The sequence below is a fragment of the Hippoglossus stenolepis genome, chromosome 2, assembly GCF_022539355.2.
Source record: "Hippoglossus stenolepis isolate QCI-W04-F060 chromosome 2, HSTE1.2, whole genome shotgun sequence".
Lineage (NCBI taxonomy): Eukaryota > Metazoa > Chordata > Actinopteri > Pleuronectiformes > Pleuronectidae > Hippoglossus > Hippoglossus stenolepis.
Window position 1 is genome coordinate 23,201,878 of NC_061484.1, and position 25,406 is coordinate 23,227,283.

The 25,406-nt window shown below is 44.0% G+C and overlaps 2 protein-coding genes across 3 annotated transcripts in view; both read right to left on the reverse strand.

Moving 5' to 3' along the window:
* Positions 1-32: 32 nt before the first annotated feature.
* On the reverse strand, positions 33-9,902 carry LOC118119682 (PDZ and LIM domain protein 3). Its single transcript, XM_035173838.2, has 7 exons — positions 9,708-9,902; positions 5,536-5,687; positions 4,577-4,661; positions 4,295-4,482; positions 2,839-2,966; positions 1,576-1,687; positions 33-1,122 (listed from the first exon to the last, which is right to left on the reverse strand). Exons 1-7 carry the CDS (start codon positions 9,798-9,800, stop codon positions 933-935), a joined length of 948 nt encoding a protein of 315 aa, XP_035029729.1. The 5' UTR covers positions 9,801-9,902; the 3' UTR covers positions 33-932.
* A 1,758-nt stretch (positions 9,903-11,660) lies between these two features.
* Positions 11,661-25,406, reverse strand: part of sorbs2a (sorbin and SH3 domain containing 2a) — a 47,779-nt gene continuing 34,033 nt past the window's right edge. The window contains exons 16-27 of one of the 2 annotated variants that reach the window (XM_035173802.2): positions 25,034-25,090; positions 24,228-24,277; positions 23,389-23,564; positions 21,234-23,054; positions 20,081-20,160; positions 19,687-19,784; positions 19,203-19,317; positions 18,831-18,959; positions 18,433-18,627; positions 15,333-15,370; positions 14,940-15,046; positions 11,661-14,449 (exon numbers count right to left, since the gene is read on the reverse strand). In XM_035173802.2, coding sequence (XP_035029693.1) covers positions 14,388-14,449; positions 14,940-15,046; positions 15,333-15,370; positions 18,433-18,627; positions 18,831-18,959; positions 19,203-19,317; positions 19,687-19,784; positions 20,081-20,160; positions 21,234-23,054; positions 23,389-23,564; positions 24,228-24,277; positions 25,034-25,090 — 2,928 coding nt within the window. In that variant the 3' untranslated portion in view covers positions 11,661-14,387. Of the gene's footprint in view, positions 14,450-14,939; positions 15,047-15,332; positions 15,371-17,920; positions 18,061-18,432; positions 18,628-18,830; positions 18,960-19,202; positions 19,318-19,686; positions 19,785-20,080; positions 20,161-21,233; positions 23,055-23,388; positions 23,565-24,227; positions 24,278-25,033; positions 25,091-25,406 lie in introns of those variants that run through there. The other variant, XM_035173813.2, reaches the window with a different exon arrangement.

A 25,406-nucleotide genomic window follows, 5' to 3' on the forward strand; every position in this document is an offset into this window, starting at 1 on the left:
CTAATGGTGGATAATGAATAATTCAACAGTTATTCATTCTCGGGCTGTTCAGTTAATTATTATTAGCTGATTTATTGAACAGGGACAGTGCACATTAATAGACATTGAATGCAGCAGAGTTCACTAAGAGGCAGTTTTTTATCTGTAAGTCCCTGGAAAGATGTAGAACAGACGTCCTGCTCCACCTGCCGACATCTTCATCTGTCAACTTAACTGAGTTTGTCTGAGCCAAATATCCATTCAACTGTTGTTCAGAATTTGTCTGAGACTCTGAGAAACTTAATCATATCTAATCGATTGTCGATCGATGATTAATTATTGAAGATGACGAATATGTATCAGAAGTCTGAGAAGGAGCCTCGTGCTGAAAACATCACTACCACAAATAAATCCTTTGACAGGAGCTTGTAGGTGTGAAGATCTTCTACTTTTTTTCTGATGAGGAACAAACGTGTGGACTGATGAAGTTTGTCCACACCTGCAGTTTCTGCTTTTCACATCAGGACACACACACACACACACACACACACACACACACACACACACACACACACACACACACACACACACACACACACACACACACACACACACACACACACACACACACACACACACACACACACAGTCTTACAGTAGGAACAGAGGGTCTTTATTGAAAAGACATCAGACTGTGAGAAACCAGCAGGAAATACAGAGACGAGTTCTGTTGTCTCTTCGTGTCGGACCTTTACAAACCTGTGGAATCTTCCTATATAAAGGGAGTTACTTACAGGATCCTCACTGAAATGTGACTGCACACAGACAACCTCAAAGTGCAGATGACCCCTTCCACGTACGACTGAGGAGTGTGTGCTGAAGTGTGTGTGTTTGCATGTGTAAGTGCTTGTGTCTGTGCTGGCAGGAGGAGGAGGAGGAGGAGGAGGAGGGATCTACGCAGACGGATAAGTCGTGACGAGGTCGTGTCCCTCTGGTGGTCTCATTCTGGCCCGAGCGTGGGCCTCACAGTACAGCTGCCCCTCCACGAAGAAGTAGCCCTTCTGCTTGAGGTTGACGTCACAGTCGGAGCACACAAAGCAACCGGGGTGGCGATATTTGTCCCGAGCTTTCACCACCGTCCCCCTGCACCATCACAAACACAGACAGGGACGTGTTCAATGCAATTTAAAAATATATATAAATATCAGAAACAAAGAATTCTTGAAACTGCATTTGTTTCATTTACCACAAACAAATCAAATCACAAGACAGAGATAGAAATTGAAAGTCATCTTAATAATATTATATAAACATATTAAACAATGAATTTAATAGGGTATTTTAGATATCTGATGTAAAATGTGATTTAAAAAAAAGTTAATAAACAGTAAATACTAATTATCTGTTGAAGGTCATGAAGTACAGTTCACGTTGTGAACAGTATGTTCAGACAGAGTCGTGTTTACTCATCTCTACAAGCTTTACATAGTTTGTGCCGCTGTGTTGTTCCTGCACTTTCCTCTCAGCCTTTGTTTGGACTGATTCCTGAAACGTCTGAAATGTGAATCACAGATGATTCCTTCTATTTTTACTCACACGATCCCATTCCCACACTTGTCGCAGACGGGCAGTTTCTGCAGGTTTCCTGTGGGTGGCGTCGGTTTGTTCATCGGGGCTTTTACTGTCCTGGTCACAATGGGACGGGTGCCTGCCCGAGTGCAAGAGAGAGAGAGAGAGAGAGAGAGAGAGAGAGAGAGAGAGAGAGAGAGCACTTAACAAAACAACACTGGACATGATTAGAGCACCACAATACAAAACAAAACACTTCAGAGACAGGGACGCTCACGAGCACTCAAATCACTTCAAAGACTCTTCTGGTTGGGTCACAGACACATTTCACCCCCCACTCCACCAGGACACATTCATACTCATCAATTACTAAAGGAAACACATGGAAGAGTGGTTCTGTAACAACGTATTGTGCAGCTCCAACACAACACAGCTCAAATAATTAGGGGAACACAGGGATTGTGTCACAGTGACATATTGTGTAGCTTTAATTGTGGATGTTACGAGGCTGGTGAGTCACTCAGAATCTAAAAATACCCTCAATGATTCAAGTTCTAATGTTGTACAGTTCATATCTGTTCCTGGTGTCGTAATCATAGACTGTACATAAAGATGGACGACGTGACAGCTGCCCAAAAGTGAGGCCAAATCATCTTGATTGCCCCCTGGTGGCTGACTGCATTAAAGGTCAAACTAAAACAGTTTTTCTGTCATTTTAAGTGTCGATCTTATCACACTGATGGTTGTTCACGTGTTCATTTTTCTGGCTAAGCTGAAACTTCATGATTGACAGCTGAGACTGAGTCGCGATTGGTCGAGTCCATTTTTTTTTTAAACTGGAGGAAGTGGAGATGTGTCGTCCATCTTTATACAAAGTTTATTGTCACAATGAACAGAATTTAGCTCAAAAACAAGCAGCTTAAAGGTAAAGGAGTAAAACTCTGTGTCGCTAAGGGTCTTAAAAGTCGCCATATCTGATTGGTGCATAGAGGTTAGGTGACAGTTTTCCAACTACAAACCAGCGAGAAGAGCTCAGCTAAAAGAAAATATAAGAATCTGTAAGTTGGAACAACCACAACTTTTGTCACAGAGGCCACAGCAGATGATGGAGAAAATATCTCTGCAGGGTCTTTAAAATGTCTGCATGCGTCTGCAAGGTAAAACATTGTTTTCCTTCAAAGTGTCTCCTCTCAAACTGTCTCCTCGCTCTACTGGATCATTTCAACCTGTAGAATGCTGTTTGTGTCGTGGAGGAAATGCGTCTGTCTGGAAGTGAGAGGAAGTGCTCACCATCACTGTCAATAAAATCCTGCAGCGCTCGGAAGGAGCCAGACTGTCGGGGCTCCTGAGGATCCTCCTGGTCCTGCTGCAACATCCGGTAAACGTCAGACTCCTCGATGCTGCTCAGAGTCCTGGGACTGAGCACACACACACACACACACATAAATACACATGAGTCTTTTGACAGTGATAGATTCAACTTTTCGTCAGACCACCTACAGTCCACTTCATGAAGACGGATGGTTTCATGCTCAAAATGTTTTATAATCTTAACTTCGTTTGCCCCTGTGTGTTTTTTTTTTATCAGGTGAGAAGCAGCTGGTCGACTTCACAGAGCTACAGCATCGTGTTTCGTCCTTATAAGGAGAAAAAGGAGGATGAGTAAAAAAGAAATTTATGGACTCGACCACAGAGAGCAGAGCAGGACATGATGTTGATTAATGAAAACAGCTCTGGTTGAGATGTTAAGCTGCCGTCGTCCTGCACACTGCAACAGTTTCTATCAGAATATGAGTTCTGCCGTTTTTAATCCATCACAACGTCCGTATAAATGAATCTAAACCATCAGAGCGAGTTGTATCAGTTGTCGTGACATACGGTTGTTGTGAGTCATGTTTCGCTCATAAATTGTGCGTAAGCGATGGAGGGATTCACTCCGGCGTCCTGTGGTCATATATCCTCAGGCTGACACATCATAGAGTATATATCGGGTGGCCTCCTGAAATCCACATGGCTGGATGTGAGGGCTGAGGCGCTGACAAGCTGTGACACCTTCAGAACAACTGTCCCACTGAGTGGCACATTGATTTAGCTGGTGAGTCATGTGAAGAGCAGGTGGATTCAAGTGAAGGGAACATTACTGCAGAAAGATACAGAGGAGAAATCACAGCAGGAACAAGATCCACAGATTCTGTCACAGGCTTTTATCATTTTTACCCAATGAGGGAAAATGAAGAGACCTTGAGGCCCGAAAGTGATTTAATCTTAGTGTGTAATCGTGTTATAATATTATTATAAATATTGTAATAATATTGTTAAATATTAGCTTAGAATTATATTTTTAATAGATGTATTTAACTATTTATTTCATGTATTTCTTTTGTGTGTGTGTGTGTTTTGGCCCAGATTACATCCGGCCCACATACCACATGGAATGATGGCAGTTGGACGGCCCGCTCCTGTTCCGGGTTCCTGAATTAATTCGGTGCCATTTGGGCCATAGTCACCATTTACCACATTGGCCACATTAGGTTCATATCCAGATTACACCTTGTCGAGAACATTTTATACTTCAGGCTGACATCTATTTTATTTGGGCCACAAGAAGACCAGAAGTGCAGCATCACTGCCTGAAGTGGCCCAAGTAGCTGTGCCCTGTTCTAAAGACAGATGAACAGACTGAACACCTCACATGCCGTTAGTTTCTGTGGCGTTTGACTCCTGATTAGCTGCAGGGATCAGTCACCTCTCAGGCTTCGTGGGGAAGATCCCTCGGATCTGACCCTCCATGGCGTCCTGGATGTTACCCGAGGAGTAAAGGCCTATGGGGGTGTTGTAGGCCGTACTGACCACCTGGCGCTTCTCATCGATGTTTGCCGCCGCGACAAACGGCTGAGCTTTCCGGTTGTGACCGGTGCCGATCGGTTTGAACTCCTGAGCGGAGGAGGAGGGAACAAGAAGAGGAGATGTGAGATGAAGATGTAGATGCAGGCTGTCGTGAATGAGGTTTTCTGACACGTTTACAAACCTGCTGCTCTGCTTCGAGGTTGATTTTATACGGATGAGCTCGGCCCTCCTCCATGACACGAGGCGTCCACAGTCTGGATTCATTCCTGGGTATCAAACACAGATCCTGGTCAGTGTCTGTGTGTGTGTGTGTGTGTGTGTGTGTGTGTGTGTGTGTGTGTGTGTGTGTGTGTGTGTGTGTATGGTTAATTAATTAATTAAATTCACAGTGGGCGAGTGGCAACGGATGCAAAACTGGTGGCCCTCATTTCCAGTTTCTCTGTGGGTTTGCTTGAAAGAAACTGAATTGCGATGCCGTACTTGCTTCGCTTGCGGGAGAAGTTGTGAAAAGTTCATCTTTGCAATCAAATCACAGCAGCATTAATCTTGCAAAATCTGAACAAGATCTGAACAAAAAGAGGAAGGACGGAGCTGAAAAATAAATCACTCCAAGCTGATGCTGCAACATGGCTGAGGATTAACTTCATGTTTATTGCCAGCAGGAGCAGAAAGTCCAGCCCCAGTCTGTCTCTGTCTCAGGATGAAAACGAGGTTTCATATAAGACATGGACAGAGACGTCAACTTGGAAAGAGAATGATATTCGAAAGCTTAAGGACCAACGCCAGTGTGAATGTGGGTCATTTGCCTCCATTCTTCAATTATGAAAAGCAAACTCAGAAAAATGTCTGAACGATATTTTCCTGAGTTTGTCTTTTGTCTGTTCGTGTGTGAAAGCAGCTCGATATCTGACCTGTTACAGTTCATTGGATGGACACAGTAGAAGGAGCAACTGAACAATTTGTAATTCAATACAGCTTCATAACAATGGCCTTCAACCGTTACTTGGAATTAGATCAACAGCTGCTGGACGCAGGAACGGAAAAATGTAAGCTACACAAACACTGTGATTCCTTCCCAGCTGTTGTATTGAGTTTTATGATATTGTACAGGTGTCTCTCGTAGCTTGTGTATTTAACGACCTTTCCACAGTGAGACAGAGTTGACTGCTGGACTCTTTAATCTTGTTCTGGGCTTCAGAGTGCAGCAGGTCCGAGGCGGCGACTCCCTCGATGGCCAGGATGACGTCGCCGGCGCACAAGTTGGCGACGGAGGCTTTGCTGCCCGGGGTGATCTGAGAGAGAGAGAGAGAGAGAGAGAGAGCAAATAAAGACTGGACTGAAATAGGTGATATTATTTCAAAATGACTAATGCAGCCGGTGCTTCTTTGGCTAATTTTGGTCATTTTTGAATTATGCTTTTGATTTTGCCTTAAAAAAACTTTTCATTGATAATACTTGGTATGTGATTATTTCAACACAACGTTGCATACTTGAACAGACAATTGATTTTTCTCTTCAACATATTGGACCCAAAAAAACACAAGACACACGATGTTATTCAGTCACTCCAGAGGATTAAAATACACGACTGAGACTCCAAAACAACAGAAAATTAAATAATTCAAATTTAATTTTCCTACTAAACATTAACATGAAGAAGTCCTGCTGTGTGAATCTTACCATTGTTTTTCCATGGTGGTTCTAAGGTTCAATACAATGTGAACGAACGATAAAACTAAATATGCTCAGATAATTAGTTATTTCACTGAAAACTGTGTCCTGTACTTTCTGTTCCTTCATGAAAACCCGTACAAACAGCCCAGATGCTGCAGCCTGATGAAAACTTATATTCTGTTCTCCATCACCAACACCTCATCTCTTAATGCATTCCTCGACGACCAGGCCCCCTGTTCACGATCCCCTGCTGGGATCACAGCTCTTACACGACTCGTTCTCGGAGTCTCACCTGGTCTCAATACGAAGAACAGCCTCCACTAAGAATCCAAACTATTCAAGCTAATAACAGCGGAGAGTCTGAATCCGTGTTTCTGTTCACCACATGTAAACTGTGTAAAAACACCGGCTGCTCTCTGAGGTTCTTGTTCCTGACACAGAAAGCCACTGCCCTGGTTGGTATGTGCACGTTTACTGTCCCCCGTCATGGAGATAAAATAGTTTCTCAGTAAGTGATCGCATCCAGATGGAATATGTTGCACCGTCTGCCAGGAAGTGCTCGACATGAATGAGAACTCCCAGGAAAAGCTGTGAAGGTCAGGGAGGACGGCTCGGGAGCCTCAGACCGAACCCAACATTCCCACTCACGCTCCGCAGGTCGTGACCTATGATCAGACATATTGAATAACAGGGTGTAGGAAACTCAGCTTCACTGGGACGTTACACTGAAACTTCTCTGAGCTCATCTGCCTATAAATAACGGCAGATGAAAGTGCTGAGGGACGTCTCATGCTGCCAAAGAGGGAGCAGCCATTTACAGTGGAGCGTTTGTTGGACTGCTGCTGTCTGACTGCGTGTTTTACTGCTCTGGAGTCTGTTACCTGAACCCGAACTGGTTTTGTTGGATCCTTTTGTTTCAGGGCTGCTCGCTTGTCTTGTCTGAACATTCGTCTTACAGATTTCAGAGTTTACTGTAAATTGGTTTCCATTGATTTGTTTTAACGTGCATTTTCAATTACCAAAAAACCTGCAGACAACAAAAGTGAAATATTGCATAAACTATGATAATATGACTATTTCCTTCAGTCATTATGCATCTTATCACTTTGTATTTTTTCCTTTTCATTCATGTCATTTCAGGCCACGTCATTATACTATTTAAACCCAGACCCACCCTGTGACCCTAACTAAGACTAAATTTGAAGGCAAATAGATGGATGCTGCATTAAATGACAAACAAGCTTGAAATACATAAACATGACATAGACATGATACAAGAAATCAATTTTCTTAAAGTTAAGTTAGAATTTTTACAACATTTGGATAGAAATCTAGTTTATATCCTTCATCAGATCCTTCCCACCTGGTAAAAGTTTTTAATCTTTACTCAAACTAAAATGACTGTGATCCTCTCGGACTTTAAAAAAGCTGCTCCAGAGTCTCAGCAGAAACGATCCAGCTGTTTGCAGCAGCTCAGCGTGACATGAAGGAGGAGCTGGTCTCCATGTGGTCATGTGACCGAGTCGGTGGCTCTTTAAGGCCGCTCTGTGCTGCGCGGAGAAGAAGATGATAATCACTTGTGTTTACTTTCCTCGACCGGCTGGGAACTTCTGAGGCTCGTGAGGATGTTCCTGACCAAACATGGCAGTGAAGAGAAACACTGGCCTCACGTGTGCTTGAGTGAAGTCTGTGGCTTCACTGCAGCAGCTAACACACACACACACACACTGAATGTAATATAAGGTGTTGAACATGTCCACCGCAGCTCTCAGTCTTTTTTAATACACGTCTATATCCTCCTTCTAGCAGATTTCCTTCTTGCATTACGTCTCACATTGACGCTCCCAGTCTTCTCTCACCACTGTTCTCATGAGCCTAACACAGCAGGTGTGACTGGGCAGAGCCGCTGGTCTGAGGCCTAAACTCTTCTGGGCTGTAGCTCCTGAGGTCTTTCCCTAAATATAGATGCCGTCATAGGCCCAACAGAGCAGGATTAGTGGATCTCCTCGCACCGGCTCCTGTGTGGCTCCGGGGATTCAGCCCACAAACGAGTCCAAACACTGATGTTCATATTCAGGCTGTTCACTGTTGAGTGAATTTTGACCCAATGTAAACGAAAAATCTAAATAAAGTATTTGTAGGCATCACATTAATGCATTTTTTATTTTATATTCCTAAACTAGTGCAACGCCTGTTTGGAAAGTTGCGTTCTCTTGTCCTGTGTTGATGCTCCGGCTCTCAGAAGTGCTGGACGTTATGTGCAGAACTTTTAATTTTTAACAGTCTATGGTGCAGAACTTTGTGTTCATCCTACCTGGTTTATCTGCAGTGAATGTTTTATAGCTGTGTATGAATTTAGATACAATGTATTTATACGTTTTTGTTTACAACATATTAAAAGTACTCTATTTGACAGGGACAAAGCTCATTGGTCAACACAGAAAGTACTGTAAATGAGACAAAATGAACCCCAATGGCTAATTTTCATCCGTTCTACACACGAAAAGCTTGAATAATCATTATTAATGCCAGAGCTGGTCAGTTTTAGCAAAAAAGTATGGACATTATAAAAGTGATTTACTATTTTAGTTTATTTAATGATTACTTACATGATGTTTGTCTCTTTCCAACCAAGTTAAGTGAACTGGTTGCTAAATTGAATCCTCTCATCTAAGTTTCTTCGGAGAAAAGGGAATAAGCTGAGTTTAGTGACTATGTTCTTTCTGGTTCTTTCAGTTTGATACAGACACATGATTTAGTTGTTTGGCTGCACTTCGTAACAACAGGAAATGCCTCATCAGTTCCAGGAAATGATCATTTGGAAGATAAATTGTGATTGGACAGCTTCAGTCCGCAGCCTCGACCTCCTCCACTTTTCTTTCTAAGATGTCAGTCTAATAAATCATGTGTTGATGCAAAATGATAGTTTCTGCGAGTTTTCTTTAATGGACTGAAACGCCTGCGTCTGTTTTCTGTCAGCTCCACCTGTGCTTGAGACAAGATGCATGATGATGTGATGGAATAAAGCTTCACTGTCTCCTGAACAGCTGCATTATTACACTACAAATTCATTCTCCTCTGTTGATCCGGCTCCAAACGTGAACTAAGAAATAAAAAGCTCTAGCTCTGGAGAATTAAATATTTATGTTTCTTTGTTGAGATCGAGTTTATTTTTCTATCAGATTCTCAGTCTGACACGATTCACACGCTCTCTGCAGGACCGGAGCTCATTTTTAGGAAGGTTTTCCTAAATTCCTCAGTCTGAAATCCACTCGCCGAAACACGCACGTGTGTGTGCACATGTCAGAGGAATAGTGTAAGCTGCTATTTGTGACTAAGCCCCTTGTATTTACTGTGGCACAGGTGCAGACCCCAGACCACACGTCATTCTTTCTCCAGCGAAGCCCCCTTGAAACACAGTGTTGACCATAAACCAAAGACTGACTCATCCGGACTCTAGCGCAAAAGTTTAAAAATCACATTGACATTTTCCTGATGTCACAACAGTAGCAACAAATCATTTGCCCAGAAAAACCCCAAAATGTGCCAGAAAGGGAAATTAAATAAAAATTGAGTTATTGAACAGAATATTAATTTAAAAACCAATTTTTTTTAACGTCATTCTGTCTGTCACTCACCCTGGAGATGGTCAGGGGCTGGTTGAAGTCCTTCCCCCCCGTCAGGCGAAACCCCCAGGGTGCCGGACCGTCCAGCACAACGTTGAGTGGCATGACCCTTTAGTGCCCGCTGCTGTTAGCTAACAACAGCAACACACAGTCGACCGCACGCTGCGGGGAACACAGTCAAAGAGCACTGCACCATGGGAGTGATGGAGATTTTGTACCATGTTGGGGGGGGGGAGAGAGAGAGTAGGAGGAGGAGGAGGAGAATGGACAGACCCCTCCCCAGCAGTGAAGCAACTTGTCAGATTTTGGGAGCTGACTCCTACAGTCTGTGTTCGACCGGCACTTTCTCGCCAGTTCTCCGGTTTCTCTCATACTCTTTTCCCAGTGTTTAAATCAGGTGCCACTACAACATCAAAGCTCACACCCACAGTTTTGGATCACACACTATAAATAAGTACGTGGACACTTGAGGATGTAAACCAGCCCCTGGTGTTTCTCTTCCCCTGGAGGTTCGGGGGGGGAGACCGGCCTGGCCTCCGCTCGCTCTGGTTGACGGCTCTTGCTGCTCCTGTCCTTATTTGGTCTGGAGACGCAGCTCCACTCTGAGGCCTCCGAGGTCCCGCTCACACATTCCAGCCACTATTGATCTGGACTGGTCCCAGGACCCTCACTCCTCAACTTGTTAACGGTCTTTAAATTGGACGTTTGACCACATCCCTTCTCTATGTTTATAACACAAACTTCATCTGTCACATTTCTCACAAGATATTTTTCATCCCTCGAAGATTCTCTCTTGCCTATAAACAATTGACTCTGCTGTGTATTATTAGTGTTTAGTTGAGGGTATTTCCTTGGTTTCTGTCCCTCGTGTCTGCATAATAAATTATAAATGTACTTGGACTTTATGAGGCTGCTTTAGGTCATTGTCAACAAACTGTGAGAGAGGCTTGTTATGTTTATATGTACGTCAGCACTGACCTGCATCAAGATAAGTTTCCATCAAGCAAGTGAAACAAGGGGCCAGTTCTAACCGGTGAAGGAATAAAAAAAAAAGCATACAAAAATAAATCCATCATCTGCGTACACAGCTTTAAAAATCTTATTCTGTGGAGGGTTTTCACAGCGAAGTTGATGAAGCACTCATCTGCCAGAATCTCTAAGATACATCGTGTTAACTGAACATGTTTGTGCACTTGTTCTATTTCTTCTAATAAAATTCCGTAAAAAACTGAACTCAACCTATGTTTAATTGATAAATCTGAAATTTAGACATGTCGTTAGCATGTAGCGTTTCTATTTTGAAAGTTTCCAGTGTGTTGCACATTTGACCACACCCACTAGTGATGTCACACGTTGCGAACATGGCGTTAAAGGCGCCTCGTCTGGTGAAAAGTTATATTTTTGCTTTTGTTAAGAAATTCAAGGAAAAGACCAAAACTCACAATGAATAAATCCTGTTTAACTTTAAAAAAGTGCAGTGACCAAATGTTTTTATCGATATGTGTCACCAGCAGGATGAAATGGACTTTGAGCAAAGTGAAGATCTTAAAGTACGATGGACCAATGAAATGTTTTTTTTTTTTTTCATGGATTTGATGACAATAAGTAAAATATATATAACCTGTGTTATCAGGTTGTTACCATCAAACGTCACAAATCAGAATATTTATAAAAGTCTTGTAAGTAGTTTCCATTGTAATCAAACTTCACTTGATTACAATGAATTTGTAATATGAGTTTTCACTTCATGTTTTGAAACCTGCATTTGTATACATCAGCTTCCAGGGGAGGACCCTTCAACCGGCACAATACCGCCACCAACTGTGAACAAGTGGAATTGCGTGAAACAGGCACGTGAATGTGTGACACCAACCCTCAGTGCTGGGAGCAGAAAAAGAAGTAAAGGGGTTAAACACCAGAGTTTTCTCATCTGTTAAACTGACAGGAGTAAAAAAGTTTGAAATATTTAATCTACCAGCGTGATTTTATTAGCAATACAGCCCCATAAAACCATCCAATAACTGCTAAGATATTGTAGAAATACTTAGGTCCAAGTGTGTGCATGGAATCTGGATATTAACATGAACAACATAGAAGATTTTACACTTTCGTTATATGTATAAACATCTCAGGAGTCAATTAAATGCCCTCAGTCCAAATCTGTCCCCCCGGTTGTCGCATGAGAGGCAGATTAGATGCTTACTGAAAGTTTCATCACTGTTGAGTTTATGTGCACACGGTCAAACACTGTCCTGATGTTTTCTACACTACATTAATGCATAAATGATTCTTTTTTTTTGCATCACAGAAGAGGCTCACATATACATGGCTATTAAACTTGGGAGTTGGACGTAAGGCAGCAATTCACCAACTCAATCTACCTACAGTAACTTCAGTCTAAATACGTCACTGACTCTGAAAACAACAAAGAACCGGAGCAGGGGGAAATAAAGGCCTAACGCCGGGGGATACACAAAGTGGAAAATTAGCACCACCGGTGACGAACAGGTGAAGAAAGGAGAGGAAACCGAATATGATGGTGGGTGAGAAAAAGCTGAGTTTATAAAGCAAAGTGGATGTTGGCCATTTTACAGCTCTCATACAAAAAAGGCTTACAAAAACACCACAGACACACACACACACACACACACGTAACACACCAAGTGTTCTCACACCATCGGAAACAGTGGATGACAGTGAGGGGGTGGGTGGGTGGGGGTGGGGGGGTGACATGGAGGACAACGGATGATGAAACAAAATATACTTTAAGGTGCTTTAACATTGGTTTTGTTGTCAGTGTCCGTCTTTCGTGAAAACACAAAAATGAGAAGAAAACAAAACAATGACAAGTAAAAACTGATCATTCGCTGTGCGTGACAAGCTAAGATGGAGATTAGCCAATAACTCCAAATGGTTTATAAAACACATGAACAGTGACACGCTACCTATTCACTCGGACTCGGAAAAGAAGCCGCCAACCAACGTCTAGTGGGAAGAAAAACTGCAGTTTACACGACCGAAGTTATTTCGATAAAATTCTATCTCATATAGTAACAGACTTAAATAAATTCAACATAACATCAGTCTCTGTCTGAACCATAGACTGTATATATGTAGAGATGGACGACATGACAGCTCCCCAAAAGTGAAGCCAAAGCGTCTCAATTGCCCCCCCTAGTGGCTTCCTGCAGTACAGCTCGTTAACCCTGCCTCCTCCGTGTTAGTTGATGGGACATGAGCCGCACTAAAAAAGTCAAAGGGACGTGTCAAATACATTTATCTAAAAGATGGTTCTTGTCATTTTGGGTCGTGCTCGTCACACTTGCTCAACTTTGGTTAGATGCTTTCAAAATTGGGTGAAACATCATGATTGACATCCGAGACTCGTGATTGGTCGAATGCGCACATCAGCGGGACCTGGATACCGTGTCTGAACTGAAGGAAAAACCTGTAGAGGAGGTTTATGGTGGTTTATGGATTTGTAAACATATTATATCTTATCTACAAATTTTGTGTTGATGTCTACTGAGCAGACTCTGGCTCCGGGGGGGGGGGCTCATCCCTCTTCATACACAGTCTATGATCTGGACAATGACACTTGACAATAAAATAACATTCCTTCAAATGTGGGTCTTGCTGCTGTTAGAATATGTTAAAAAGAGCAACATGTTCTAAAATCATCTCATCACGTAGTTTGACCAGCGTTCGTTCCTCTAATAAATATAATACCTAGAAAAGGTCGGTAACCTTTTTGCATACACTTTCCCCCCAATGAGCCCCAGAGTCATGGCGACCTCTGGTGTATGAAATCAGAAGTGAAATTTGAAACAAAACAGAAACACAACGTTGTGTTAAAATTGCGTTAAAGTGCATCAAACCTAGTGTGGAGACGAAAAATCTTTGTTTTCAAATGTTACACTTGAAATCTAATGGATTATGTTTGGACAGACAGTAGAAGAGTTTCAATACTATATTTTTCTACTTCCTCGTTTGCAATATTCAAAATATTTGCACGAGTATGATACATGTACTGATCAATACATGGGGTAACACACACATGTCTGCTCCACATGTTACTCCTTTTACCTTTTTGATGCACCGTGTTGGCTGCAAGCCCCACAACACAGTCCATGAAACAGACGTGCGGACAGAATACCGTTTGTGCAACACTCTCTGTACTCAACGTCTTTGTCGATCTTTGTGATTGAACACTGAAATGAAATGTGACAAGTGTTTTAAGTTAAATATACACCAAAAAAAAATCTGATAAAAAAAGGTGACAGCGGTGATCTTACTGCCCTTAAACAGCTGAAACAGAAAGAAAAGCATCACTGCCTCGTGCTGCCTCGCTGTCATTCCATCGCTGTGGAAAGTTAAAGGTCACTGACCGGAGCACAAAGGTTTGGGTTTTTTCTCCGCGATAGAAAAATAAGGATAAAAAGATAGGTTTAAAAAAACAACAGCATCTTATAGAAGTCTTCCGTTAAAGATGGCGAGTTAGAGCTAAAGAGTTCTGTTCGCGTGAAGCCAACGAGCCGCACGTACGAGCGAACGCGATGTGCGACGGGTCTCTGCTGAGCACTGTGGGGAGGCGGCGTCCTGCAGGTGCTGTGCTGAGGGCGATGAACGTGTCACAGAAGGGGGCGAGGCGAAGAGGAGGAGGAGGAGGAGGGCGGGGGTGTGGAATCATCATTATAGCTGCTTCACGTAGTTTCCTGGGAAGGTTCCAAACAACTTGCTCCTTCGAGACGTCCCTTCAGAAACAAAGAGCAGTAAAGTGAGATTGGCAGAGTTTGAAACGCTCGATGAAACTTGGCAGCAGTTGTAACCGACTCTCTGCAGACTGGAGATCAGCCAACAGAGGAGATTACACTCAACCACTTAAAAACATTTTTAGAGGACAAAGTTTACTGTAGAACAACGTAAAGGTTAAAATGATCAAGGCTCTCGAGGTGTATAAAAATTAAATTATGCCCAGTGAGATCATGTTGACTTCTTCAGAAAATGATGTGATTAAAATGTGATGTGACAACAGTGCCATCTAAAGGTCACAGAATACTTTTCAATCAGAGCCAATTGATCTGATGCTGCACTGTACATGTAGATGCACATATTTAAAAAATATTTAATACAATAATCGGGCATGTATGTTTTGATCTCATCACAGTGAATGTTTTACTATTTGCAGAAATTGAATTTATTTCTGGTAGCTAAGATCAACTGCTCATTTTTCCGTCCTCTTACCGACAAACCAGCCATCGTCACACTTCTCCATCACATCCACGATGTCGCCCTCCCTCAGCTCCAGCTCATCCTCGTTGCGAGGCGTGTAGTTGTACACGGCCTGGTACCTGTGTTGGAAAAACTCACTGTGAGCTAACATCCATCATACGCTGCACTAAGAACAATAATCTCACTAGTAAGTATTTTCCTTCTCTATATTCTTTGGCAACAGCAATATTTCTACATTGAATGCATATACAGCACAAAGCACATAGGATTAGAGCCAACGTACTGTAACCCTGATAAATCAATCCTCATATTATTAGAAAAAGAGGCATGTTTATATTTGATAACTGTAATTCAGAGGAAACTGTGAGAATACTCCTGATCTCAATGATAACAAATATCACTTACGGGTCTCCTCCGCCATGTAGAGCATCCTGGACTAATCGCTGAGATAGAGAGAGACAGAGAAACACAGACCGACAGTGAATTAAAATGTGTTATTTGCTGTGGTTACAGTTTGAGGAGTTTAATTTCTCCCCATCAGTCAGGAAAACTACATTTGAAATAGAAACAGTTTTACATGTATGTGTTTGATGTGAAGTGTGGTGATCCCTCATGTTACTTGTACAGTAATTGCATGGTTGAGTGAAGACATGCCCCCCCTACCCTTCGACCTCTAACGGATGACAGATAGGACCTCCGGAACAAGATGGGGCTACGGGGAGGTTTACCACCGACAACTGCATCCTGCTTAACAGGCAGAAAGACCAGAGGCAACACACCTATAATCTCCGACAGTAACCACAACAGCAGCCCGCAGCTGAACACACGTACTGCAGGCCAATGACATGCTCTAAAACACCATCATCACCATCACCATGCCAGTGCCGACACATCACGGTACAACCAACACGAGCAGAACACACACTAACTCAAGAAGGTTCTCCACCAGTCCATTGAACGTTAGTGCACAAAACACAAATTAGTCTCAAGTCAGTTGGTTGCAACTAACGATTATTTCAATATTTAGAATTCTTTCAGGATATTTTAATTAATTGTTTAGTCTATAAGAACCAAAAATAACAAAAAATGCTGATCAGAATTTCTCAGATAGGGAAGCGTATTATCATTTATCACCACACACACGCAATCAAAATCAAAGCAGTCGTCTCCACATTCCAGCTTTACCTTCACCTTGGGAGACCTATGCCCTGGATGGGGTACCATGGGGGGAGTCGGGGGAGGAGAGGTGGGTTTAGGGAGAGACCGGGGGGGCAGGGGTAAAGGCGACTCTGATTCGGGGAAGGACGTGACCGGATGAGACGGACAGGGAGCGATTTGAGAGGGATGAGGGGAGTGGAGGAGGTGGCGAGACAGGTGGAGAGAGCGGAGGCAGGGGCGATGTTGAGAGGTGAGGAAGGGACGGGGGGCCGAGGGGACAAGGGGAGATGTAGGGGGCGGTTGATCACGCTGGTGCAGACGCAAGGAAGAGGGCGAAGGAGGAGTAAATAAAGAGGGAGAGAAGAAGAAGAAGAAGAAGAAGAAGAAGAAGAAGAAGAAGAAGGAGGAGGAGGAGGAGGAGGAGGAGGAGGAGACGGAGGAGGAGACGGAGGAGGAGGAGGCGGTAAGGTGGTCAGAGGTGGTGGTATAGAGGGTGAGGAGACGCCGGGGTGAGAGAGTCGTGTCGGGGTGGGTGGAGAGACATCAGCCTATGGAGGCAATGACAAACACATCAATACTGAGGCTAAAACACACGACACTAACTAAAGAAATCCTTAAATTCCACTGTGGCTGTATTTCACTGAAGCCCAGAAGGGACAGGGAGGAAAAGACTTTAATATATTAAAGATATTTAAAAAAAACTCTGGATTTCTCTTTTATCCCAAACATTGCATCAGCACACTATCCCCACTCTATAATTTAATGTGTAACTGGGTAAGAAAAAAGGAAAGAAACAGCATTTTGGGGTGATTTCAAAATAAAAGTATAATTTATTTGCCAGTAAATGAATCAGCTTTAAACGCTGAGAAACCCAGATACACTGATATTTTTGTCTACATATTTGTAAGAGAGCACAAAAGGAGGTCTATTTTTCTCTACAATCAAAATGATTTTCCTCTATGTCCCTCACCAGAGGCAGCTCACACCATGCTCTACCTGTGGACTGAGTCTTTCATTTAAAACTCTAACGTCCTCCTCTTTCTCCTCTAAAGCTTCATCCTCTTCCTCAATGAACAACTCAGTGAATCCTTTCCCCCTGACCGACGGCGGCCTTTGAGACTCCACCGGTTCATCCTCACTCAAACCTTTCGGTTGCCCTCCCCAGGCGACCGACAGTGGCTCCATCGTCACAGGCTTGTGAAACAGCACCTCTAAACGAACGCCGCCTGCTGGTTGGCTGGCTGGAGTGAGCGCTGGCGGTTTCCCCACCGGGTGATGGGATTCTTCTGCTTTTAACTTAAACCTACTCTGGGATTCATCGGTGGATGTAGCTGGGGGAGAATCTATCGGAGACAATCTCGAAAAGCCAATGTCATCTGTGCTGGTAGAATCGTCCAAGATCATGGACAACAGCTCGTCATAAGGATCTTTTACTTGCAGCTCAATGTCGGGCATTGTGGTACTTTTGTTTACTGGTGCAGTTGACTTGTACAACATTTGTGTGGGTGACTTTACTGGCTCTGGTGATGTGCAGAACAAAACCTCTGGCTTAGCAGTGTGGAACATTTGGGCTGTTTCAGTGCACCCCCTGCTGCTGCTGTGTTGGAGAAAAGAGTCAGTCTGTGGAGAGATGAGTGAGGGATGAGGAGCAGGATGAGGAGCGGGAGGAGGAGGAGGAGGAGGAGGCTGGGGAAAAGGCTGAACAGCTGGGGTGAGTCTCATTTCTCTAAAAGGTGGATTTCTGGAAAATGACTGGGGCGGAAGAGCAAAGCCTCTCTGTGTCGGTGCAGGTGAGTGCGAGGGTGAGGACAGGGGTGTCTTAAGTTCGTGAGCTGCTTGAGAAGGTGCAAAGTAAACTGGAAGAGGGGGGGGTGTGGGCGGTGCAGGGGTGGTCGTGCGGGAGTGAGCTGGTGTGGACGCGGTCGTGTCCAGAGTGAGGGACAGCCACTCGTTGGTGACGGCTTGCAGGTCAAGCCTTCTCAACGAGGGGTGAGGGGAGGGGAGGTCACGGGTGGTGGAGGATGGAGGTAGATGGCAGAAAGGCTCCATGAAGATAAAGTGAAGGAGAAGGAACAGAGTGTGATTTATAAACTAATCTATACAAAGTACAGTTTCTGTGCTTGTCTATTTATGTCTGTAGACATTTTTAAAACATTGCATAGGATGTAAATTGTTTGCATTTGAAATGTTGATTAAAAATAAACAACGCTGTTCACAATAAATACTATCAATCACTTTTATGAAGAAGATTTAGGTGGTTTATCATTATTTTAAACTTAAAACAAATTGAAAACTAGAAATTCAATTGGTTTATTGTATTTTTACGATATTGTAGTGATTCCCTTACCTTGCTGGATGTACTGCTTGGCGTCCTCTGGCCAAGGTGCCCACGCAGGTCTATGTGGTGGTCGGAGCTCTTGGACGGGGAGCGCTTGATGATGTCAACGTAGGCCACGGGAAAGATGCCATGTTTGGTTGAGTCTGGGATCTTGCCCTCATACCAGTTCTGATCCACCTGCCTTACCACAATGACTCTCTCACCCTAAACACACACAAGCAAACACAACATACACATGTTGTTAAACACCAGTTTTGAAACAACAGGATGGATAACATCTTTATCTATGGCCTTAAGACCTCAAAAAAACATGATTTGAAAAGATTTACATCCTGCTATGCTGACAGCATGTGGTTATAAAGTTGTGTTGCATGCAGCTGTTTACTTAAATGTATTAGGGAGGCTACCTTTCTGAGAGACAGCTCCACGTTGGTGTCCGCATTGAAGTTATAGCGAGCCACTGCCTCTCCGATCTCTCTGACATGTGCTGGCGGAGGAGGACGGATCGGCTGCTGCTTCTCTGTGGACGGCATCTTCTGTGTGTGTGTGTGTGTGTGTGTGTGTGTGTGTGTGTGTGTGTGTGTGTGTGTGTGTGTGTGTGTGTGTGTGTGTGTGTGTGTGTGTGTGTGTGTGTGTGTGTGTGTGTGTGTGTGTGTGTGTGTAAACAGATGTGCATATTGAGTTAGAGGAGATATATTAAATGCATTTAAACAACACAAATGTGCACTGACACAACCACAGGACCAACATATAGATTGATGTATCAGTTGCGCATTTACCTCTACATATGATATGGGGAATATCCCCACCCGTCCTCGGTGCTCTCCCTCATACCAGTTGTTGTCTATCTGCCTGATGATGTTTACCGCATCACCCTTTTTAAATGTCAGCTCCCTGTAACACAGTCATATCATTTTTGATTCCACTGCCTGGAAAGGAAGATATGAACTGAACAAGACACAAACAGTTCTCACAGCAGAGAGAGAAGAATGAGACAGAATGTCGGCGACCAAAGCAAAACAAGAGATGCGGCGTCAGATTAACTCATGCAAACATTTAAAAAAAGATTAAGAAGATAAAGTCAGCCAGATGTCATTTAACAATTAAGTTGTTTTAAGAAGCAAAAGAAACTTTATGCAGGAAACGATGAACAACGTGTAATAGCGACATGTGTAGCAGCAAGTCCAGATGTGCAGTTACATATCCATGCGTTAGAGCCTCACTCCGTTGCCCCCCCGTGCCCCGTGAACTCACTGTACTCACTTAGCTGTTTGTGCCTTAAAATCATAAATGGCTTTTGCAGGCTGTTTCTGATGGAGGAGAGAGAACAGAATAAGTTGTGTCATCTGTTTATGGGAGACCTAGGAGATGAGAGTGAGAGAAAGAGAGCCGGCAAGCAGCTATAACATAAAACACAGCTTTTAGAGTAAATTTGACAAAAAATGTGTTTGTAGAGCCAAGCACCATTCATTACATATTACTTAATATGTGTATTGTGCCAGCTAATATGCTTATATGTTTTTAATATAAATTATGTATAAAAATTAAGCTTATTGGTGCTGCACAGTCACACATTGAACATATATACTGCTTCTGTTAATGTTGCTGATCTCTAACCAGGTGCTGAGAGTATTAAACATCAACTTCAATGCTGTACCTCTCTGTCAGGAGTAGCTCTTGTACTCTGGGGCGTGTGGCGTCCGTCCATTGTGGAATAACTCCTGGAGACATCCTGGTCTATGATTGGTAGAGACACATGCCAAAAGGTCACAGGGGTAGAATAACTACAATCATGCACCAAATATAAAAAATTAGTTTCGGGGGAAAGTGCAGAATGGAACAGTGATGAAGTCATTCCTACAGGTGAAGGAGGGAATGAAGGCTTGGGGTCAAACAATGGCTGAGTTTTATTTCCATTCCAAAAGGAAAAAACAAAGGGATTTGACTTTTGCCACAATCTGACACAAAGTGACACGTGCAGTCCTTCAAAAGAGATGAAGACAAAATGAAACAGGGAGAAAACAGCCCAACGAAATGTGATGACAACCATTTACAATAGCAAATGGCTTGAGGGAGATACGATGATTGTGGGACAGTAAAATGACTCCACAGATTCCATTTTTAACACAGACAAATAATACAGCCAAAAAACAATATTGAAATTAAAAACAAAAAGAACAATATTCACATTTATTTACTCGACCCAGAGAAATACACCGTAAGTTCTCAAATATTTCTGTATCTTAAAATCCAGGCACTCTCCTGAAGTATATTTAAAAATATTTCACAACTATCTGAACTTTTCTTCTGCACAATAAGAAAGTCAGACATATTGTTCTCACTAATAATTCCATTTTTATGTACTTTGACATTTTGTTTTAGCATTTAAGTACTGTCACTTAAACTCAACATTTCCTGAACATGCTTCAAAATAAAAGCCTTCAAAAACTCAAACGGTCGTTTTCCTAGAATATCATTAATGTGAAACATCAGCAGGAAGTGTTACGTTTCCTTTGACAGTAGCTTTACACTGAATTTAAGAAACAGGTTTTACTTGAGAATTTACAGTCAACAGGTCTTCATATAAATACATAGAGATGCATAGTAATGTGTACTGGCTGAACAACAAGGGGAACGATGGGGCAACAGGCGCAGGCAACACTGAAAGAGACATTACCATACATGTATGTGGAATGTATATTTTTGAAATATGTATGTTTGAGTAGAATACAACTATGTGTAGGTACGACAGGTTACATGACAAAGTGTACATGTGAAAAGTTGTGTGTTAGTATGTGTATTATCTCCACCTGAATAACAGATACCATTTCCATTGCCCTGCTCCTCTTCATATTCATTATTGTTTGAGGTGTCCAAGTGCTGTCCGTAACAGGCACTGATTGGTGACTGTAGCCGCGGTGTGGATGGATCCTCTCTGTACGAGGCGTTCTCCGTGGGGCTCCCGTCTGGGTACAATGATGCGGAAGAGTGACCCCCCTGCCAACACCCCCTCCTCCCCCGCAATGAGGAGCTTCGTTCAGGCACGTTTGGCAGCAGTTCAGCCAGTATTCTCCTCAGGATGCTGTCATCAGGGGCCCGGGTGCCTCTCTGGCCTCTCTCTGATTGAATGTGCTCATATATGTCTCTCAGCGCTTCATCTAGTGCTTCGTAAATGTCCTGTTTTGACTTGGGCCTGCTGCCTCGACCGCCGCCACCACTGATTCTTTTAGAGGTAGGTGGTGAGCCCTTTTTCCTGCGGAAAGGCACTGGGCTGACCAGGAAGGCCAGCTTGGACATCGCTTGCTGGGACTGCGAGCTCTGGATTTGGGAATGGCTGCCGCGGCTCGGCTGTGGAGGTCTCTGGTGCTCCTGACGCGCTCGTTCTCTCTCATGGCGAAGCATCGTTGTGAAACGGGTGTAAGAAGCTGGGCAGCGGCCTTTGCAGGTGCTGATGAGGTGGCGGTGTTGGTACCCCTGACTCTGCCCCACATTCTGGTGACCAGCTTGGTGGCTGTGGTGATGGTGGTGGAGGTGACGGAGGTGGTGGTGGTGGTGAAGGGAGGAAGAGCCGTACAAGCTCTCAGAGGAGGTTAGTGAGCAATGGTCAAAGTCACTCTCACTGCAAAAAGAGGAGCCCTCCACCTGGATGAAGTCACTGAGGTCTGACGCAATGGCGTCTTGTTCACTGTCAGAGTAGTCTGGGTTGGCTTGCGGGATTTGGGGGATCGGAGGAGCAGGAAAGGACCGAAGATGGCGTGGCTCTGGCCCACGAGGCTGGCCCTCAGGTGGGCTACGAGGTCGATGTAAGGGATCCATGGTATGAGGTACTGGTCCACTGCTGCTCTTGATGTCTTCTTCTAGTAAAGATTCTATGGAAAAACGGCGTTTTGGAAAAATGGGTGTGGCACCACCACCGCTGCTGGCTCGGGATGATGAGCCACCTGGTGTAGTCGTGCCTGAAGGCCCCTCACTATCACCCAAGTTGGGCATGGATTTGGATTTCTGAATAAGGCGCTCATATTCAGAAATGCGGTTTGGCACCGTATCGGTAGGCACCTCCACGCCCCATGAGGGTGTCCATGGGGAGAGGCGGTGCCGAAGCAGGTGAGGTTGGCGCTCCAGATCCAGGATACGAGCCCGGACTGAGCGGATGATATCGGACGGGATCAGCTGAGCTCGATCAATCTGATGCATTTTACGATAGAGCTGCAGAAAGCCTGGTGAATCATGCGCCCGTCGCCGGTGGAGTCGAGGTAATGAGCGAGTGGAAGTGGATCCAGTTGAACCTGAGGGATTCCCATCACACACCAGTGACCCAGCACTTTCTGAGCGGGGGGCATTGCGCCCACCTGAGCCAGAATGCCCGTCACTGAGTAAGTCATCACAGCTGCGGGACCTGATTTTGCCAGAGGAGGGCGGCGCCTCCTCCGCACCGGTCCATGTCTCGGAATCCGTGCGTTTTGTCGGCCAACTGTTCTTACAGTAGACAGACTGCTTGGAGGAGGAGCTGCCATCCGGGCTCCCGTCCTCATGGCAATGAACAGAGTCAGAAGGGACAGGGGGCACATAGGGGCCCGGATGTGGACCTGGGGAGGTCAAACTGTTTGAATACATGTTGCATGCGTCCCCACCTTTCAGATGTCCAATAGAAAGCAGCGTGGTGAGAGAGAAGAAGGAGGAAAGCAGGTTAAGCAAAAATACCTGATAAAAAGGCGGAAGAGGTGAGGAGAGGGAGAAGAATTAGAGGAGAAAAACTGGGGTTGAAAAAAAGATGATTTGAAGTTTTTTTCTTCACCTTCCAACCAACAAAGGAAACTTATGACCTCACCACACTGACATTATAGAGTGAGAAGGCAAAACGTTTATGACAGTTTGGGGAAAAACAAGCTCGGGGAAAGAAAGAGAGAAAAATAATCCATTGAAAGGTAGATGTTTGTGTGTGTGTGTGTGTTTGTGTGTGTGTACCTTTGGCTCTGGATGGCGAGGATGGTGAGGAACGAATGACGTTCTTCTTTAAGCTGCTGCTGGGTCTGTAGGCATCCACTGGTTTGGGGGAAGTTGCAGCTCTGCTCTGAGACGGAGCGTTCACCTGGGAACTTGACGGCTCCGACTTCCTTCTCTTCCTGTAGTCGCTGGCAGCACTGGAAGACAAACAACACACACACGCTTTCAGGTATTTACTTTATTTCCTGTGTCATCAATCCTTGAATAGAATAGGTGAATTATGAGCAAATTAAATTATGATGTGAAAATTGTATAAAACATTTTTACGCTTGAAAGATGAGAAAATTAATTCAACCCACCGATAGTTACTCTCATGCAAAAAGATCAGACTGAGTCACTGTAACTTTCCTTATTCAAAATAGTGCGCTTCCTATTCAGTGGCCTATTCATCACATCCTATTTCTGCCCTTTCTGTTCACCGAGGAAAATGCGACTGAATAAGCAGGCCACTGGTGAAAGGGAGTAGGAGGAGAGGAGGAGGAAGAGGAGGGGGGTTGAGGGACGGGTAGGAGGTGAAGGGCAGAATCAATGGATTTGCTGGGTTAATTTATTCTGGCTCAGTTAGAGAGAGTGAGCTGCAAAGCACCAAGCCTTTGGTGACAAAAGAAAATAAAGACAAACACTAATCTTTGCAAATCCTCAGTGACAGCAGCCACTGAGGCTATTTGCACCGGAGACGGGGCAAGAAAGCGCAGAGTTTTGATTCCGCTGCTGAATCACAACATGGGCCAGTGCTGTGGAGAGGATGGGGGAGGGGGATGGAGGATGATGCAGAGGAAAATAAAAGAAGCAGAGGTTACCTCGCAGGTCTCTCCAGAGCCTTGTCAGCGGGAGCGATGTGCAGGGACGTCTGAAATAGGGCAGACAACAAAAGAGAAAAGTGAGCTCCGCAGGAACAAAGACTGGAGGCAGAGCAGCTCTCAATGCACAGCCTGCATGCGGTTGATGCTGTGCCACACTCAAAACACTCCCCCAGCGTAAGGTGCGGTGGAAGCTGGTTCCACATGGCACACCTGAACGCAAAGAGGCCTACCGGCATAAACGCTGAGGGGAAATTCCTGCTCTCTCTTGGGCAGCTCTGGAGGATGATGGTAAAGGTGATATAGGAAAGGATGTAATAAACTCAGCTCAGGGGGCAAATGCTGCCCCGGCAAAACCTGGCATGGATCAGCTGGAATGGGTCTTAGTAGTAAAGGATGATTAATGCATTTGAACTGCAAGGGTCTGTTGGAGGAGCTTCTAAGCATCAAATACATAATAAATGAAAAAATTGTGTTTTGAGCCAAAAAATCTCGAGCTTCATATTTTCCCGAAGAGAGAGGATAAGAGACGAGGAGTAAAATCTGTCTGTATACAACACAACCTGCAGATCTTCATACAGTTCCAAACAAAGAAGCATTTTATATGTTTAACAGTCTTCACAAAGCAAGGACACATTCATATTGCTTTGAATGGCTGACATGTTGAAATGAGATCAAACTGCATTGATGCTACACACATCAAAACTCACTTTTAAAACAACTGTATCTAACGTCAGTGTTGTTTTCTATCATTGGTTAGAAACTGTGAGATTAAAAACTCTTGACACTCATGAATGTGAGATTACCTCAATGCGCTGGCGGGCGGAGATGTCTGGATTATAATCCAGTCGTTTTTTAGGAGGCTTGAGCCCCAAGCAGCAGCAGTGAGCAGGAAGAGGAGGAGGAGGAAAAGGAGGAGGAGGGTGAAGATGAGGTGAAGGAGGAGAAGCAGTGGTGACATCATGGGGGGGGAGAAACCCAAAACAAAAAAAAAAGAAACATGGTGAGAGAGTGACACGTGTTAGAAAATCTGAGTAAACAGAGATGGGCTAGTTCACAAGTGTTGCACATGTGCTTTTGCATGTACAACGCACACATGTGCACACACGCTATACATACTAACACACTTACACATATAAACACACACCTGTGCATAACACACACACTCAGTCATATGCA

Excerpts from the sequence above, each read along its gene's own strand:
- LOC118119682 (XM_035173838.2), bottom strand. The coding sequence starts at position 9,800 with ATGCCACTCAACGTTGTGCTGGACGGTCCGGCACCCTGGGGGTTTCGC. Across the intron at positions 2,967-4,294 it reads TTCCCCACGAAGCCTGAGAG|TCCCAGGACTCTGAGCAGCA; the intron begins GTGACTGATCCC and ends GTGTGTGCTCAG. Across the intron at positions 1,123-1,575 it reads AAGTGTGGGAATGGGATCGT|GGGGACGGTGGTGAAAGCTC; the intron begins GTGAGTAAAAAT and ends GTGATGGTGCAG.